This window comes from Rhineura floridana, chromosome 6 (assembly GCF_030035675.1).
Source record: "Rhineura floridana isolate rRhiFlo1 chromosome 6, rRhiFlo1.hap2, whole genome shotgun sequence".
NCBI classification, from domain to species: Eukaryota; Metazoa; Chordata; class Lepidosauria; order Squamata; family Rhineuridae; genus Rhineura; species Rhineura floridana.
In genome coordinates this window covers 74,937,248-74,956,644 of record NC_084485.1, presented here as the reverse complement: position 1 = coordinate 74,956,644, position 19,397 = coordinate 74,937,248, and the positions used below count along the sequence as shown (strand labels likewise).

The 19,397-nt window shown below is 41.7% G+C and overlaps 2 protein-coding genes across 7 annotated transcripts in view; both read right to left on the bottom strand.

Moving 5' to 3' along the window:
* Positions 1–3,655, bottom strand: part of KCTD20 (potassium channel tetramerization domain containing 20) — a 57,879-nt gene extending 54,224 nt beyond the window's left edge. The window contains exon 1 of the mRNA XM_061632432.1: positions 3,627–3,655. Coding sequence (XP_061488416.1) covers positions 3,627–3,640 — 14 coding nt within the window. The 5' untranslated portion in view covers positions 3,641–3,655. The remainder of the gene's footprint in view (positions 1–3,626) is intronic.
* Positions 3,656–5,130: 1,475 nt separating this feature from the next.
* NFYA (nuclear transcription factor Y subunit alpha) overlaps positions 5,131–19,397 on the bottom strand; it is a 32,284-nt gene continuing 18,017 nt past the window's right edge. For 4 of the 6 annotated variants that reach the window (XM_061632421.1, XM_061632423.1, XM_061632425.1 and 1 more), the window contains 6 exons: positions 18,978–19,109; positions 18,704–18,809; positions 16,790–16,956; positions 16,354–16,527; positions 14,191–14,292; positions 5,131–8,210 (listed from right to left, as the gene is read on the bottom strand). In XM_061632421.1, coding sequence (XP_061488405.1) covers positions 8,157–8,210; positions 14,191–14,292; positions 16,354–16,527; positions 16,790–16,956; positions 18,704–18,809; positions 18,978–19,109 — 735 coding nt within the window. In that variant the 3' untranslated portion in view covers positions 5,131–8,156. The remainder of the gene's footprint in view (positions 8,211–14,190; positions 14,293–16,353; positions 16,528–16,789; positions 16,957–18,703; positions 18,810–18,977; positions 19,110–19,397) is intronic. The other 2 variants (XM_061632424.1, XM_061632426.1) reach the window with 1 other exon arrangement.

Sequence of the window (19,397 nt, the reverse complement as noted above, 5' to 3'; positions counted from 1 at the left end):
GAGACTCCGATTCCCCTGACAGAGCTCCAGTGGCCAGAGTGGTTTAACAGTCAGCTGCTCAGTCTGTGAGGGGAACAGGACATCTCCTAGCAACTCTTGGCACCCTTCACTAACTACACTTCCCAGGAATCTTTGGGAGAAGCCATGACTCTGTAAAGTGAAATAAAGGCCTGGTGTGGATGTGGCCAGTAACAGGGTTGGTTTAAATTTGGGTGGGAGGCTACATGAGACTGCTGTAGAATAAAAAGGTGGGGGAAACCCTGAAAAAGAATTATACTGTTCACAATGTTTTCCTTTTGGAAAGGAAAGGGGCTTTTCCTCTGCCCAGTGCCCACCCATCCAATCTTCTCTCCCAGGTCAGTTTCACCTATCCTAAGCATAAATCCCACTGAACTAAAAAAGCATGCAAATGATTAAACCTGCCCTCCTCCCTCCGATCCCCTCCCTCTTGCCCCTTTGGTCCCCCTTTCTTCACCCTTCCCCTCCCCATCCCCTTCCAATACCGTCTTTCCCCCTCCTCCTCCCCTCCCCCATGATCAGTTTCATTTGTCCTAGGACTACGACCTGGGAGACCATGGTTCGACTTCCCACACAGCCATGAAGCTCACTGTGTGACCTTGGGCCAGTCACTGCCTCTCAGCCTCAGAGGAAGGCAATGGTAAAACCACCTCTGAATACCATTTACCAAGAAAACCCTGTTCATAGGGTCGCCATAAGTCGGAATTGACTTGAAGGCAGTCCATTTCACTTTCAAGCATGATTGCACGGGAGTAAATCCCATTGAACACAATAAGCATGCAAATGATCAAACCTCCCCTCCCTCCCTCCCATCACCTCCCTTTTGCCCCCTCCCTCCCCCTTCCAATCCCTCCTTCCACTCCCTCTTCCCCCCTTTTTCTTTCCCTCTACTCTGGTCCTCCCCCCCCCGGTCAGTTTTACCTACCTTAATCATGATTACATGGGAGAAAATCACTCTGAACTCAATAAGCATGCAGTAGATCAGACCTGCCTTCTCCTCCCTGCCTTCTCCTCTCCTCCTCCCTTCTTCCTCCCCTCCCCTCTTCCTCCTTCCTCCTCCCGTCCACTCCCTCCCTTCCTCCCCTGTCAGTTTTCCATATGCTGAGCATGGTTGCATGGGAGTAAATCCCATTGAACTCAATAAGCATGCAAATGATCAGACCTGCCTTTCCCCTCTCCTCTCCCTTCTTCCTCCTCTCCCCTCTTGCTTCTTCCTCCTCTTCTCTTCCTTCTTCCTCCTCCCCTGCCCACCCCAGGCCTCCCATCCCATGGTCAGTTTTACCTATCCTAAGCATGATTGCATGGGAGTAAATCCCACTGAATTCAATAAACATGCAAATGATCAAACCTGCCCTCCTCCGCCCCTTCCTGCCTGCTCCCATCCCCCTCCCTCCCCATCCCCTGTGGTTAGTCTTACCTATCCTAAGCATGATTGCAGGGGAGTAAATCCCACTGAACTCGAGAAGCATGCAAATGATCAATCCATCCTCAGCAAATTTGCACAGAATCCCATTTCTTACCTCCCGGATTAAAAAGCAGAGAAATTCACTAATAGGCAAAAACCCTTGCGGTTTAAGAATGTACCTATAACCAACAGATATTTCTATCAAACTTTAAAAAGCAGGGAAACTGGGCAGCTATAGTGAATGCACCAGGGGAGCAGGAGACCTGACCTCCTCTCTGAGATACTGTACTGCCCTACAAATTTGTCAAAATGCAAACACAATTTGGGTTGGTCTTTCACAGTCCAATCCACTTCTTGTGTAGCTTGGAAGAATTTGGTAACATGTGCCTCTGAGCATATGGTGAGTGGTGGCAACACCTGCAATCAGCCCAAATAACAGAAACAAGACGTGCTGTGCTGATCTTGTTTTAGCAGGGAGGAAACAACAATATTAAAACAGTTGATATAGTTCAGATAGTCACTTTAAATATGTTTGATTTACTTTGCAATTTTAGTGAATTTCCTATAGTAAATCATTTTATTTTGCTTCTGTTTCTATGAATATGTGAAGTACAGCAACACTTTGCAACACTAAAAAAAAGCACCAAAAACAATTGTGGAATAATGGCACTGCCTGTTCTGTAGAATAGTTTCCAATGGACATGAGGAGTGTCTCAGCTGAAAACATGCACCTTGAGCAGGCGAAGTATTTTTCCAGCAGCTAGAGTCATTGCTTAAGTAGTAACATATTGTAATCAGTCTGATTTTACATCAAACTGCAGTTTCAGATTCAACTGCTAATGCACCCAAAATAGAAATAGAGCATAACCTCCAGTTTGAAACAAAAAGGCTATCTTCACTATCATATGGCATTGGCCAATAAAAAGGCTTTGAAATTAATAAGAATAAACTTGACACAGATTTCTAGGATGAATAATGAGAGAAATATAATTTTCTAGGTTAGATTCTCTGTAGAAACAATAGTAACACAGGAAAGAAGCAAATTAAGAACACCAACAAACATACAAAAATGTAATTCTCCATCTTTGGAGATGGCAGGTGTTGCCACCACTCACCATATGCTCAGAGGCACGTTACCAAATTCTTCCAAGCTACTCAGGAAGTGGATTGAACTGTGAAAGACCAACCCAAATTGTGTTTGCATTTTGACAAATTTGTAGGGCTGGGCAGAGAAGAAGTCAGATCTTCTGCTCCCCCGATGCATTCACTATAGCTGCCCAATTTCCCTACTTTTAAAAGTTTGATAGAAATATGTGTTGGCTATAGGTTCATTCTTAAACCACAAGGTTTTTTGCCTAGTGGTGAATTACTGATATTATTTATTACTACTATTGTGCAGCAAAGTGTCTGAAGTTGTTGCTTAGTGGTAAAACCTCTAGACCACATGACAATGCTTGGGAACACCCTAACCATACAGAGGATCAAACAACTTTGTCCACAAAGAATGTTTCTGCAGGCACCAATTTAACAGGTAACACTATGCTTAAAAACAGATGACCTATTCATAGCTTGAGTCATCCAAAACCGCTACATTCTATATAATTCAGTAAATTGTGTGCACTCTTTCAGAAAGACAAGTCAATCCAATTAAAAAAATTTTTTCAATTTAACTTTCTCTGGCATTTCTTTGTTCTGGCAATTATTTTCTCAGAAAGTTAAGGGAGATGGAAGATCAGATAAAAAAATTTAGACAACCGTACAATTGTGTGGCACTAAGCTGAAACCTTGGATTCCAGACTCAGTTCTTAAAACATTGAATCCCCAAAATGCCTTTTATAATGTTTCAAAAAATAAAAATCTATACTTCATGATGGTTTGCAAAACAAACCACATGAACTAAATCAGGTCATGCTGCAATATCCTATAAAATGGATATACAGCCATATATCAGGCCTCAGTTGTGACATTTCAGTACTTAAGAACATGATTAAATGCCATGTTCATTAACTACTCTTGTAAGCATTAGATGTGATATATAAAACAAGTGTGGATAACTATCAATGCTAGGCTTTAATATTTGTGTTAGAAATATGGAAAGGTGATTAAAGATACTTTTCTCCTGGTAACAGAACAGCTGCTGATGGACTGCAGGCCAATACACACTTCCCTGGGAGTAAGTCCTATTGAACCCAATGGAGCTTACTTTTGAGCAGACATGTAGTGGATCACAGCTTTAATGTCTGAGAGTGATGTGATGCCATTCTTTCTGAACTGCTCCACTCCAGGTTATAGGTGGGGTATTTCAAGTCTGGAAACAAAAAATGGTCAGTATCAAAAGAACCACAAAGAAAGAGGGGTGGAAATCCCAAAATGCTGAGGAAATTTATTTCTTAGGAAAGCCCAACACGTTTCAGCCTCTAGTACATTGGGCCTTCGTCAGGGAATGAAATAGTCAAGAGATCTCTAATAGAAAAAATGTTCAAATTGTTAATGGCAATTTCCCCTTTTCTTTGTATTTCAAGTCTGAATGCTCCTCCTCTACACCCCAAATCTCCTCGCTCATAGAGGGGGAAAAAGACCATTTTCCAACATGCTATTTTTGTATGTGCAGACTTTTTAAAAACTGGACAGTAATCAGATATGCACCCTCCTGCAATCTTAAGCGGTATAATCCAGGAAAATGATACCAATGGAACCCAGGTGTTTCTGTAACTTAGCTGGAAACCATTAGCTGAAGGTAAAATTCTCATTATGTTCAATGCACACGGAGGTCTTTTCACATGTTAAAGGCAAAGCATGTCTGAACTGTTAGCGTACCTAAAGACTGCCATTCTAATTCAGTTTTTTTAACGTACTATCTTATGCCTTGGTAAATTGCTATCCAGGATCCAAACAGCTGAAATATTGGATCATCTTACAAGTTAGGAAAAATCAAGCTCCCTACAGGTGGTGTAGCACGATAAGAAAGTGTTCCAAACCCACACAAACTGCTTTGTATGAGTCAGCTGACCACTCTCCTAAATGTCTGGGAAATCTTCGTATTTTGCATTTCTAAAATGTTCCCTAACGTCAACCATTTTGGTAGACACCGTTTGTGCAAATCTCCATGACTGCACTGGCATTCCACAGTGATTCGGATTAGGACAGTTGTTTACAGTTGGAAATACTTTTGGAGCCAACACAGCTCAAAATCATTTTAAATGTAAAGTTGTTATCCTGTGTGACACACCAGCAAGGAAGACTATGAGACTATAGATCAGCTTTGCAGCCATAAACTAACAAACACATGGCAAAGAATACTATATGTAGGCAAGAGTAACTATTATTTACAGCTAAAGCCATGCCACTTATTTGTAAGAGATTTACAAAGCAGAGATCTAATAACATGCAAGGCTGGCGCTCTGGACTAGATAGACACTCACTGAGGGCAGCAAAATTCAAGGGCACTCAATTTGACACAAGGATCAGTATGCATCATCTTTGATTACATATCTGTAAAGTGAAGATTAGGGCTTTTAAAATTTGGTACAAAGTGAAGGTGCCCACAGTATACTGAACTGCTCTAAAGAAGCAGCAACTTAACTATGAGATGTTTGTTATCCTTTTCTTCTCAATTATTTGGAATTGCTGAGCACCCCTGCAGTTCCAATGAAGTATGAGTGATTAGACTAGAAGAACAGCGTATTTTATAAACATTTTATTGGCTGAATAATGTACACAGTACTTACAGTTGTATCTATTAAAGACAAAATACACTTCAAAATGCAGCATAAAAAATTATAAACTTTTGAACTATATACAAACTTTGCCGTACAATTTCACAAATATCAATGCCCCTATCCCCATTCACAACCCAAGAAACTGATTTTTTTTAACATGCAAAATATTTGAAAAACGTTAGCCTTGGGGGTTTCTACACTGCCCCAAAAGTATCAAACAGCTCCAAATGGGCTCAATGTTCCAGTGCCTTATAAATTAATAAGAATTTATATTTTCCTCATACCCACTACAGCTTTACCCCTTAAATCTATCCCCAATTAAATATTTCATGGCCTCGTTTTTAATTTCCAATTAAGAGTTTGTGTTTGGGATTACTTCTTTAATTTCCCCCCAGGATTAGAACAGTTTGCAATATGTTGCAGTTTGAGACTCTCAATATTAACAAATATTTTGAAATAAATTTGACCTACACACATGAAGTCTAAGTCATTGGTATAATAGATCCTATCAGGACATTTTACACCATTACAGAAAAACCTAACTATAGGAATCCTCTAAAGACCAACAATTAAATAGGTGTCTGCATCATCTACACACAGGTATCAAAGACCAATTTTGTTGTTTGTTTTATTAAGGTTGAAAAAGGTAGTGATGGCTTGGTCTTTTTTAGTTGCAAGGGTCATGTTATAATTTTACACACACAAAGAATTAAGAGAACCTTGATTCTCTTAACATCCTAGTTTGCAGTAATAAACTGACAAATGAAAGGGAAAACACATGGAGAAACATCTTTAATTCAGACTGTACAGCATTTCCCCCTCACTACGTCTATCAGAATCTCAGAACGTACCAATACTTTAGATATTTACAACAACTGAAAAACAGTATTAAAAAAGCATTCATTGTTCCTTCACTAAGACTGTAACTTAAATTGTATATTTTATTGTAAAACCAGTGAAAAGAAATGCTAGACAACACTGAAACAGCCAGTGGAAGAATACCACAATGGTAATCAAAGGCACCCAGGATGCTGGAAATGCAAAGGAGTCAACAGAAAGGCTATCAGAAATTTAAAAAAACAAAAACATTCAGAAACATGCGACCTGCATGCAGGGTTATCAACTGCACATAACTGCAGTGTATACAAACAGAAAAAAATGTGCATCTTCACTTACAATAACTTATGTTAGAGCACTGGAACTCTGCGTAGCCATAAACACCTTAAACTCTGCTACACACACAGATTTATGATGTGTTTTAACCAAACTCTTGAGCTTGACATCACTGTTGAGTTTCAGTTATCTGAACTTTTCATAGGCTGGAATTAAGTTAGACAATTTGAAAGCCGTATCATTTTAGCCCATGGACAAGCCATCTCTGCTGATTTACTACCACCAATCATTCTCTCTCAAATCTACCTTTCTGGGTTTTTTTTCCATTTTAAGTAATGAAAAAGGGACCTTGCAAATGTGCCAATATCTAAGCTATTTCAAGATTGAGTGAAGAATGATCTATTTATTTCCCACTAGAGAGCAACCTCCAAACATTATGGCACCTGTTCTGATACCACAAGATCCCTCTTAAAAACTCAGTGGTCAATTTCCAGGCACCTTCTTTTTCATGCAGTGTCTTGCTACTGTTTTCACTGTGCAGTTTACTTCTCATCTTTCAAGGATGAGCCTGTTCTAATTCTACTTCACTCTCAATCTTGAGAAGCAATGCAGGCTTAAACATAAGCCTGTGAACACAACAAAGCATAACAGTGTTAGCTGGACCTCATGGTATTATCTAAGTGAGTAGTGATAAGGGAAAAATATAATCTTGGAGAGATGTAAAAGGTAGCAAAGTGATGCTTGCCGGAAAGAAACAGCCAAGTGAGAGGGAGAGGATGCTGTTTTACCCCTTGGCATAATGATTAATCATCAAACAATCAAAATGAGAAAAAAGAACAGCACAACAGAAAATGAAGGCTACAGAATTAAGTGCCATTTTACAAAGATCATTATAAAAAAGCTTGAAAGAACTGTCCACAGTAATTCTCATGGACAAAGCTGTCTGAGCTACAGCAGGGTGTAATGAGATATGGTTCGGTTAGAGCAATTATGTGGGTTTCACATCCTGCCTAATGCTCACAGTGTTGTATATAATGCTCTGATATGAGAGAAATAACTGTGGCAAGGACAGGGCCAATTTGTGCATCTTGGAATAATTGCAGCCTGCATTTCCCAGTTTGTAGGAACAGCAAGTCAAGGAGCTTTAACTGACACACAATGCTAGCCTATTCCCCCACTATGACTGTTCCTTGGGTCACTATGCAGTCTCCCTGGTACCCAGTCGACCATGCATGCATTACCTCATGTCTGATAACTTTCCCAATACTTTAAGACAATAGATTAATTCTGTCTCAGACAAATAGTTGGTGACAATTTACATAGGACAGTATGTCAAGAAAAACTTACAGCATCTTGCCGGAATCCTATTAGAGAAGATGCTTCTTCAGTGAAATGTTTTGTTACCAGAAGATATAAAATATGAGGCTGTGGGGTTCAGCTGGGACCAAGAAGGCTACATTGAACCAAAAATTAAAAAAAATCAACTAACAACAAACAACATCAGCTCTGGCAGTTCCAAATATTAGCATTCCTGTGTGGTTCAAGAGCCATAACTTCCAAATGATGCAGCTAGCCCTATTTCAATATGCCAGTTATTGCTGAGGCAGTGACAGTTTCAAGTCATGCCACTGTTATTGTCAAGGATGTTAAAGCCCTACTGAGTCAGACTTTCCAACTCCCTGGGTCCAACTGGGTGGGTCCATGGGTGTTTCTGTGTGCGGAGTCCATTGCAGTTAAAATCCTAAGACAAACCACTCACTGAGAGTGTGGTATTTGTTCTGAAAAAGAGAACAGGCTGTGCATATGGCAAATTTTCCCATTCAGAAGTTTGATAAGCAGAATAGAGAACTGTTCCAGGGACACAAGGTATTTGTCCAGGTGCTTTGTTCTTTAACTGGCTGTTAGGATACTCTAATCATCTGTGTCATTGCTTCTTCGTTTGCCTGGCTAGGATCCTGTACAGAGGAGGGAGAGAAAGGACAGTTTTGTCATTTGCAGCCTCTTCATAATAGCATTTAATGCAAATAACAGCAGCCTGCCCTTTAAGGCACTAAATTAGATGTAGAGGAAAGCATATGCTTGTTTATAAGGTTTCTTTCCTGCTCTTCACCATAGTCCCAGGGTGGGTTACAACAGCATAACCATACAATTAAAAGCAAGTACAACAGTTTATACAATTATAAAAACAAGTAAAACAAGACCTTAGTTGTCAAAGATCTGGGTAAGGAGAGGTGTCTTCAACCTATGGTAAAAATTATAAAATGAAGATGCTTGATGCACCGCTGGGGAAAGGAAGTTCCACAATTTAGGGACTGTCACAGAGAAAGCCCTCTCCCGAGTCACCATACCCTGCACTTCTGAGGGTGTCAGAATTACCAAGAGAGACCCTCTCAAGGAGAAGTGCCTAGTAAGAGTTTTGTCCTACAGTTTCCATTTTGCAATATGCTGGTCATACTGATTTTGCTAGACCCCAGGCTACTATTTGAAGCAATAGGAATCAGCGCATTTCTCAGCATGTTAGTAGCTGGAAGATATAATGGGTTCAACTGTGATGTAGCATGGGATAGCTCATGGGAAGCAGTCAGGCCGCACCCCTCTCCCACTGCTTTTGTGAATCTTCCTCTTGTACTATTTGTCCTTATATAAACAATGATCTCACACACACAAGGGAAGTATTGGTACAGTCTTCCTGCTCAGCCAGGAATGCTCTAACCCCTCTTGTCCCAACTGGCCAAGAGAAGAGGGCTCATTCTTTAGATTCCAGGACACAGGGAAGCAGCCTCCAGCTGCAACTTGCTGAGGAATGATGAAACTGAGAGCGGGTAGGAGGTAAAGTGAGCATTTTACTGAGAAGCTAGTAACAGTAGCATTAAGCTGCAGTATAACTAATTTCGCTCTATGGTTGTTTTTGCAAAAATAGTTTTGTCATGGAAAATGGGAAACTTTGTATTTAGGCCTCAACACTGTAGTTCCGTTGTCATGGACAGATCACTACCTGGTTGGGTTTAGACTCACTGGGACTCAAAACCTCTGCAGGGGTGGGGGACCGATTAGGATGGTCCGCCCCAGGAGGCTGATGGATCCGGATGGTTTCCTGAGAGCTCTTGGGGTTTTTTCTGTCACCTCGGCAGGCGATTCTGTTGAAGCTCTGGCTGACCTCTGGAATGGGGAAATGGCCAGGGCGGTGGACACGATCGCTCCTGAGCGTCCCCTCTCACGGAATGGAGCCAAACCAGCCCCCTGGTTTACCAGGGAGCTGATGGTGATGAAACAAATGAGACAGAGACTAGAGCGACGTTGGCGGAAGACTCAGAGCGAGTCTGACCGAACACAGGCTAGAGCCTATCTGAAGGCCTACTCCATGGCAGTGCGGGCAGCAAAGAAATTATTCTTTTCAGCCACCATTGTGTCTGCGGAGAGCCAACCAGCAGAGCTGTTTCAAGTGGTCACGGGTCTCCTACATTCTGGCCCCTGAGATGGTAATATAGACCACTCATCAGCCCACTGTCAAGAATTTGCACGTTCCGACTTGGATGCTATAGTTGATACAGGCTCAGTGGATGTAACTTTGGCTCCTGCTTGTCCAATAATAATGGATTCTTTTCAACTTGTACAACCCGAGGATGTGGACAGGATCCTTGGAGAGGTGAGGCCCACCACATGTCTGTTAGACCCTTGCCCTTCCTGGCTTATTAAAAGTGCCAGAGGGGGCCTGGATGAGTGGGTGAAGGAAGTGGTCAATGCCTCCCTACAACAAGGCAGAGTTCCAATGTGCCTAAAGGAGGCAGCTGTAAGGTCTTTGCTGAAAAAGCCCTCCCTGGACCCCTCTATTATGGATAATTATCGGCCAGTGTCTAATATCCCATTTCTGGGCAAGGTAATAGAGCGTGTGGTGGCCTCCCAACTACAGGGATTCCTGGATGAAACTGATTATCTAGATCCATTTCAGTCTGGTTTCAGACCTGGTTATGGGACAGAGACGGCTTTGGTCGCCTTGGTAGATGACCTACGCAGAGAACTGGACAGGAGGAGTGTGTCCCTGTTGGTTCTGTTGGACCTCTCACCGGCTTTCGATACCATCGACCATGGTATCCTTCTGGGTCGCCTTACCGGGATGGGACTTGGGGGCACAGTTTTATGATGGCTCCGTTCCTTCCTGGAGGGTCGAACCCAGAAGGTGGTGCTGGGGGATTCCTGTTAACTCCTTGGCCGTTGGCCTGTGGGGTCCCTCAGGGTTCAGTTTTGTCCCCCATGCTATTTAATATCTACATGAAACCGCTGGGAGAGGTTGTCCAGAGGTTTGGGGTTCAGTGCCATCAGTATGCAGATGACACCCAACTCTACTTCTCCTTTCCACCTAATTCCAAGGAAACTGTCTCGGTTCTAAACCAGTGTCTGATAGCAGTGGTGGACTGGATGAGGGTGAACAAGCTGAAGCTTAATCCAGACAAGACAGAGGTGCTCCTAGTCAGTGGAAAGGCGGATCAGGGAACCGGGGTTCAGTCTGTGCTGGATGGGGTTACACTCCCCCAGAAGATGCAGGTTTGCAGTTTGGGTGTGCTCCTGGACTCAGCCTTAAACCTGGAGGCCCAGGTTTCTGCAGTGGCCAGGAATGCTTTTGCACAGTTAAGACTAGTGCGCCAACTGCGCCCGTTCCTGGAGTCGTCTGATCTGGCCATGGTGACACATGCCTTAGTTACATCCCGCTTAGACTACTGTAACACGCTCTACGTGGGGCTGCCTTTGAAGACTGTTCGGAAACTTCAGTTGGTGCAACGAGCTGCAGCCAAAATGTTAACTGGGGCTGGTTACAGGGACCATACAACTCCCCTGCTGCGACAGCTCCACTGGCTGCCAGTCTGTTTCTGGACACAATTCAAAGTGCTGGTTATGACCTATAAAGCCCTATATGGCTTAGGTCCAGGCTATCTGTCAGACGTATCTCCCTATATGAACCTGCCCAGGCCCTGAGATCTTCAGGAGAGACCCTTCTCACGATCCCAACACCTTCACAAGTGTGACTGGTGGGGACAGAAGATAGGGCCTTTTCGGTGGCTGCCCCTAGGCTCTGGAACTCCCTCCCTAGGGAGGCAAGAATGGCCTCCTCTGTGCAGTCCTTCCACCAACAGCTAAAGACTTTTTTCTTCCGGCAGGCCTTTGGAACTGAAGGTTTTAAGGGTAGTGACTGAAGAGGATGCTGTATGTTATTGTTTTACCTGTATGCTCCTAAACTGGGTTGCAGTATTTTAACTGTATATCTAATTGGTTTTAACATCTTAATAGTTTAATCCTGTTTTAATGCTGATTTTATATGTTTATATGTTTTATATTTTTATAGGTTCTTAATGATATGTACTTATTTTTATCTGGAAGCCGCCTTGAGTTCCAGTTTGGAAAAAGTGTGGGGTATAAATAAAGATAATAATAATAATAAATAACACTAAGTACAAAACAACAAAACAGAGGCCTATGCCTGCAGGCATTCTGTTATGAAATAGGACAATTTGAAGTGCAAATGACCTAGATCGCACGTTGCATTAAACCATACTTTAAAACTAACTTTGGTTTATTGTGGACAAGCAGTGTCCTATTACACACTATTCGAATGTTTCTGTGGGGCTCCTCTCCCTCTTCCTGCTGCACCACAGACAGAGTGTGGCTTGTTGTGTCATCTTATCTGAAGTCATAGCTTCTTTCTTCCAAACAAACCACAAGTGGTAACCGAAAAGCAAAGCTTGGCTATCACTTATGGTTTGTTTGGAGGAAACGAACCACACACTCAGGTTTGGACAACACAACAAGCCAGACTCTGCTTTGTTTTGTCCGTGGCATGGCAGGAGTGGGGAGAGCACTGCAGGAACTTTGGGGCAGCATGCATTAGCATGTGGGTTCTTCAGTTTGTTTTGAACTATGATTTAATGTGACATGTGAACCAGGCAACTATCCCATCAGACAATCTATGAAAAGTATTTTAGAGAAAAGTGAAACACTGCTGTTTTTAGTTTTACAGCCTAATTCTTAGCAGCACTTAAAAACTCCAAATAGCATTGTAGTTCTAAAGAAAAAAAGTGATTCTAATTAGTAACATTATTATGCATAGGTAATAATACCCTACAGCAGGGGTGGGAAGCCTTTTGGGCTCCATGGGCCAGATCATTCTAAGGACTGGTCATGTGGGTCAAATTTGACAGGTGAGTAGGGCTTCCCATCTGCCAATCATATGCCATCATGATGATGTCACATGACTGACAGGTGGGTTGTTCTGCTTACCTGTCAAAATCCCTTGCCCAGCTTGAAACTCCTTCTGCTGTTTGCAGGGGGCTTTCAGATAACCTCCACACTCTCATTTTAGCCTCCAAAGGCTCAGGCGGGTGGGTGTGGGGCTTCTGAAAAGACCTATGCAAAAAGCAAAAGCATTCTGCTGTTTGAAGCAGCCCTGCACTTTTCCTTTAAACAAGCAAGCAGACAGTGATAGAGGAAAAAGAAGCCTTTTACTCTGCTCCCCACCCCTGCTTGCCCAGCTATTTAAAAGAAATGCACAGGACTGCTTAGTTCCAGCAGCTGGAGGTTCAAACAGGAGTGAGCCCCCACTCATCTGCTGGAATAAGTGTGGTTTGGGGAAACCTGGGCCAAACTGGCTCCCCTGGCAGGACAATATTGGCCCACGGGCTCCCCACCCTTGCCCTACAGTAAAAGCCATTTTATAAAGCAACTCCAATTAGCTTGCCATCTTTAAAATTGGTGCAAGCTGCACCTTGTTATGGTCACAAATTTGCCTTTACAGTAATCTCAGTTAATGAAGTAGATGCATTCCTGGACATTGTTTCTTTAACAGAAACGTTGGTACCAGAGGTAGGAATAATATGGAAAGAATAGGAATGGGGTAGGTGGGGCAGCTTCAACAGGTGCTTTAAAGTGCACCTACCCAGCACCCACCTGCTCCCCTTCCTTCCCCTCCCCTCCTCCTCCTCTGAATCATATTGGATCCTCCCCTCCCCAGCCCTGGGAGAAAGCAAGAAATCTCTTTAATGCAAAGCAAACACACAGGCTTTCCAGTTTCATCCTAGCAGAGCAAAGACACAGGCTGATAAGTTTCCCCTTAAAGCACAGGCTTGAAAATTTATCCATAGCATAAGCAGACACAGGCTATTCTGTTTCATATTAAAGCAAAGGAATCGGCTTCAAAGTTTAGCCAAAGCAAAGCAAAATTAGTCAATTTCACCTTTAATAATATATTCCTTAAAAGGAGCTTTGTTCCCGGAGGATTCCTTAACTGAGGTATTACTGTATAATAATGCAAATAGTGATGCACTCTTGTTATTTAAGAGTATATTAGAAATTAAGAGCATTTTGTATGTGGCAAATAGTCAAGGTGTACACACCTGCCCCCACAGTTAAATGTCCTAGAAAGTCTAGCTTCCAAAACTTAAGAAGTTGACCATCCCAGATCTATTCTAGTCTTTAGCAGAAAAAGACTATTTCCTAAAGTGTATTACACCTTCACAGAGTATGGAATCCAATGTTGCATGAGCAGACTTTCATTCATGAAACAGGACCATAATTTTCTCACCCCCAGCATCTATTCCAAACAACAAAAAACACCCTTAAATATATTCCAGAAGGTCCCCCAACCCGCAGAGCAGATTTTTGGGGGCAGAGGAGAGAACCGTGAAGTCCTGTTGCATGAGCAAAAGTCAGTTCTGCTTGTGCATGGACAGCATTGAATACAACCCACGGTTACTTGTAATTTTTCCTAAGTGGGTTGGCAGATCTCTTGCAAAGCCTCAGTGTGAACCAGGAAGAATTACAAGGATTTTGAAAGTTATGGGCATTTTGTGTATTATTTACAACTGACTGCAAATAAATTGAGAGAGATACACACACACGCTTACTCTCTCTCTCTCTGGCTAAAACAAAGATGAAAGTTTTGCTTACCTGCATGTGAGGACTATCCTTTTCTTTTGGTGAAAAAAAACGTCCACCTTCTCCCCGCTTCCTTGCCATGGCATGACGATGCCGTGACTCATGCAGATATTTCTGAGGACAAGATCACAAAGTTGTATGGATGAAAGGGATCTCTGAATGCTAATGTATATATGTACATACATGTGCGTGAATGCACCACCCATTTTGTACCACAGAGAGCAGGTGCAAAATGCAGAAGAGCCCTTCCAAACCTACAACATGGAAACACAGCCAGACACAAAGGCCCCAAGCCAGCTGATGACTCACTGAAAGCAATGAGGCTTTGGTTGTGACTAACCTGTTCCATTCGTTTCAGCTGCACTTTGTCACAACTAAGTTTTGTGATTGAGGTCAAAGAGTGAAGAGAAAAATGTATCTGCTCTTTGCCCAAAAAGGAAACCAACAGGGAAGAGAACATTCCAGACCACAAAACTACTACTAAGGGGACATACAGTAGGGCCCCGCTTACCGGCGTTCCGTTTTGGGGCTTTCAATTCGGGGAAATTCCCTGTTTTAAAGCCAATTTTGTGCTTTTACGGCGTTTTGCGACATTTTCGCGCGACGTGGCCCATTATAGTCAATGGGTTCTGCTTTACGGCGATTTCTGCTTTACAGCGCGGGCCTGGTCCCTAACCTGCCATATTAGCGGGACTCTACTGTACTAAAATTGATAACCGAGTGTTTTAAATAAAATAACTGAGCTCTATTTTTAAATAGAGATGGCTGTGGCAGCCTGTGCCATTTTTCTATGCTCCCACACTTCAAGTTGACAGGCACAGGGACATCAGGGCACCACCAGTTCTTTCAGGTGAAGGGTGAGGCTTGAAAACCAAAGCTCTCCTTTGTTTCTGAGAGAAAAGGCCATTAAGGTAGACATGTAGGGGCCAGGTGCAAAAGAGGGCAGGGCTCCCGTACCTTTAATAATTGTGTAGAAGAGGGAACTTCAGCAGGTGTGGCTGGCATAACCATCTACACACCTATTAAAGGTGCAGGAGCTCTGCTCTCTATTGCATTTTACTACTAGGCCAGCTTACTACTGTGCCATCTTCATTCCTTTCTTTGTTTAATGAAGACTGGCCAATGCTCTTACTCTTTTCTGACCTTGCTTGGCAAAAGTGGAGAAGGAGAGGATTGTGCAAAGAGCTGGGGAAGGAGCAAGGTTTTTAGGCAGATTATTTATTTGGCTGGAAGGGATGAGAGGTGGGATGTAAGCCACCTTGGGGGTGGCCTATACATAATTTCATAAATAAATTAAGGGGGGAGGAGGGAGAAAATACAAGCAGAGGTTTCCCTTTTGGTCCTTCCTCTTCCTCCTGAGTAAGTGGATCATTAAACAAATAGATACTGCTTATAAATCTCACATTTCAGATGTCTAGAAATATTTGGATTCTCTCTATGCGTATTTCTGGTTTTCTTCCCTATCATATGAAGATACGCAACATCTTGACCCTACAAGTCTTAACACTAAGACAATGGCTCATACATTGGATCAAGTTGCAGGGCCATTTAACCGCTTCTTTTAAGACAGACGTTGTGTCTTCCATTAATCAATTTGCTCTTTTTTTGCAGCTGTTAATGCATGTGTCGGTATTAAACACAGATAACCATAACTTGGAACAATATTCTAAACAAGCCCTTAATAGTGCTTTTTATAGCAGCATTAACACTTCTCAATTCCTGTTGGAAATACCACATTGTGTACCTGGAAATATCACACTGTGTATATCGTATTTACCTTCCCTGAGAATTCATCACATTGGTGGCTCACAGTTATTCTGTAACTAACAAAGATCCTCCTCTGTTATTTCTAGCTGAACTTGTTACCAAAGTGCATGGCACCACATTTTAAAAATTACATCCCTTCTATATCTGAGATCTTAGGCAACTCACATTTTCTAGTAGTTGCCAACCAACATGTTCCCAATTTCTGCTTCAGTGCAATATGGAAGAAGACTTCTGGTAGCTGAGTCCAGAAAGATTAAAATATTTGATGTCTACTGGAACTAAGTGGAATAAAACCCCGTATGTGAATGAGAGGAATTTCTATGATAATAGGAACACAAACCATTTTAAGGATACATCACAGATGTGAATGTCATTCTGCCTCTCATGAACATTAGATTATAACCTTACCCTCCTCTCTTTAGGAATTTTCCCTTCAGCTTCCAGCTTGGCTCTTGCTTGCCTCCTCTTCAGAATCCGATGGTACTGTTTAGCATTCACGTACAAGGGCTCCTCTTCAAGCATCTCAGCTCCAGGCAAAGGTATCCTCTGGATGGCTGGAACTGATCCAGTGCCTGGTACCATCTGTGTTAAGGCAAGGAAACAGTTTAGTGAAAATGAGCACATCTCTCAGCAGAAACTGCATACCATATTTGATTCAATGTAGTTCTAAATATACATTACAGCAAACCAAAGATCAGAACTAAGTTCCTAAAAAATATAAGCCCCTGCCCCATTATCTATGAAAAAAGTAAGAGGTTGTCAAGCTGAACAAATCTTTATTCTACAGACTGTATAGTTTAAACTTAGCAGGGGAATGGGGTAATTAGGAAAATGCAACACGCACCATTACCATCCCACCTGAATTAACCACATTTCCAGCAACAGGCAGCGTCACAGTTACAGTCCCTTGTCCACTGCTGGTTGTGTTGGTGTTGGCGCCCGTCTGAACTATTTGTGCTCCAGCCAAACTGGCTGCTGGGATGGTGATCATGCCTGTAACAGGGACTGTAACTTTAAGAAACAAAAACAAAAACATACACAAACACAAAGATGAAGGGAACATAATTAGTCCCACTTCGAATTTTATTCATTGTGCCCTGAAACCTACCTATGGATTTAAAAAATGAGATTTTTTGCAGAGATATTAATAGATTAATCCACAACCAAGCTAAACATGTGTTCCTCATATAACACAAATTTCAAGACTTCTGCCCAACTGGTTTTCAGATAAGACAGTGTGAAAAACACAAGAGATGGAGTATGAAGAATTCATTTCCCCTTGGTAGATAATTGAACTATCAAAACATAATTATGGCGTCACTGCTACAAGATTATGGTAATGTCCACTGGCTTAGATGGCTTTAAAAGGAAATTTAATATTCATTCATGAAGGACAGGCATATCAAGAGCTATCAGCCATAACTGCTAAATGGATCTTCCGGGTTCAGAAGCAGTGTCTCACTGAATACCACTTGCTAGGGGACAAAGAACCAGAAAGGATTCTTTCCTTCACATCCTGCTTCTTAATATTTGCCCCATCTGTAACTTAATAAAAGTTAATTTCTGGCATAGATCATTAAGATTAGTTGACCATGCACTCCTAAACACATGGGAAACAGTTTAGTTCCAATGAAGTGAAATTCACACTCAAGTTTGCGTCTTCATTTATTTGTGGACTGCAACCTAAAATCTACATGTTCCTAAATCCTGATACTCTCAAACTTTTAGAGTCTTTCAATTTTTTGTTTATTATTGTTACTGAGTTTTTTAAAAATTGATAGTTTGTACAGTCACAGACATATCTGCAAGATTTCAGGATAAAAATACAAGAAGAAAATAATAAACATAAAACAGCAACTTCAATGATATTGTGCTACATATTCACTAGAGAGCACAACTCTGGACAGTTTTCATTTTTAAAAGGAAGGCTGTATAGATAGAAGCCACAGTAGAGAGGAGGGCTGAGCAACACCCATTAGTATGTCAAAGATGGTTTTACAATGCTCTATATAACACCTCTCCTCCACAGCTAGCAGACACTGAACTTAAAAAAAAATTAAACTATGTAAAATGTGCCTTAAGTTATTTAATATTATTGAATATTACATTCTCTCATCACAGAATGTCTGGTAACTTAATACAGATTTTTAGTTTAAAGGGTGAAAAGTATACACAATGCTGCCCAAAGATTACATCTAAATTCCTTAACTTATGTTTGCTGTGCAGCCCATTCTCTATAACAAAATATTCTGCCACTTGTTGTATTATTCAAATTGCATTTCTTTAAAAAAACACAAAACATCTCAATCTGCATCATCCTAAGGAGAAATACATGTCTTAGAGATTGCATGTGTGTGAGCTCATACGCAACTATTCAAAACAATCCTTGGGTTCTTGCTGGAATTCTTGAATGTTCAATTTTGTTTCAGAAAAAGAAATATTTTGGTATTTCAGGAAATTAGCACTTTTGAGTTTCATTTCAGAAACCACACAAAAGCCACCACAGGATAAACACCACATACTCCTCAATAGTAGCACATTGCCCTCCATTACTATACAAATGTTGCAGCTATCAACATAGCATCACGATACCAAGAGCCTGCAATACTAACAAAACAGGATTAAAAATATTCATCAATATTAACGGCATCACCCTGGTTCCTTAAGGCTAAAAAAGCAAACAGAGTGTATCTTGCTCTGGCAAGTTAATACTTTTTTAGAAAGTGACACAGCACCCTGTGGCATGTAGAGTTCCTACCTTGTTGAAGAATTGTTCCATCAGCATTAACTGGTTGATAGACAATTGTCTGTCCCTCTGCCGTCTGGGCTACTTGCTGCCCTTGAACTGCAATTTGTGGCTGGGTCTGCAAATAAAAACATCCCATTAAATGAAACACTAAGCAATACAGAACTATAATGCCTTGAATTTTCCTAATTTCATATTATAATTCAACTGTGCCAAATCAACACTCTTGTTCATTTCACTTCCCACAGTGCCCTCTACAAATTTCCTCCCCTCCTTCATATGTTACCTGTGTTTGGCCAGCAGTAACTGCTGTTTGTGGCTGCTGGATGATGATTTGCTGAGTCTGGCCCTGCTGACCCTGAACTTGCACTGCCTGTCCACCCTGAATCTGAATCTGACCAGGTTGGACCAACTGAATCTGTGAAAGGAAGTATCGGGGGAAAGAATGATCAGAAAAATCCAATACCTCCAAGTCTAATCTTGGCAGTATCTAGTATTCTCAGATAATCAAAACAAGTAAGACCAAATCTACCCCCTTTTTTAAACTGAGGGAGGCTTCTACTCAATGATAAAGCATGAATAAAACAATGCAAAAGGGAAATTTGTCTGTGCCATTATATTCCATCAGTCAATCCACTATCTACAGCAGAGCTGTTGCAGAGCAGAACTATGATGATACTTTGAAATCCAAGGAGCCAGTTACCTC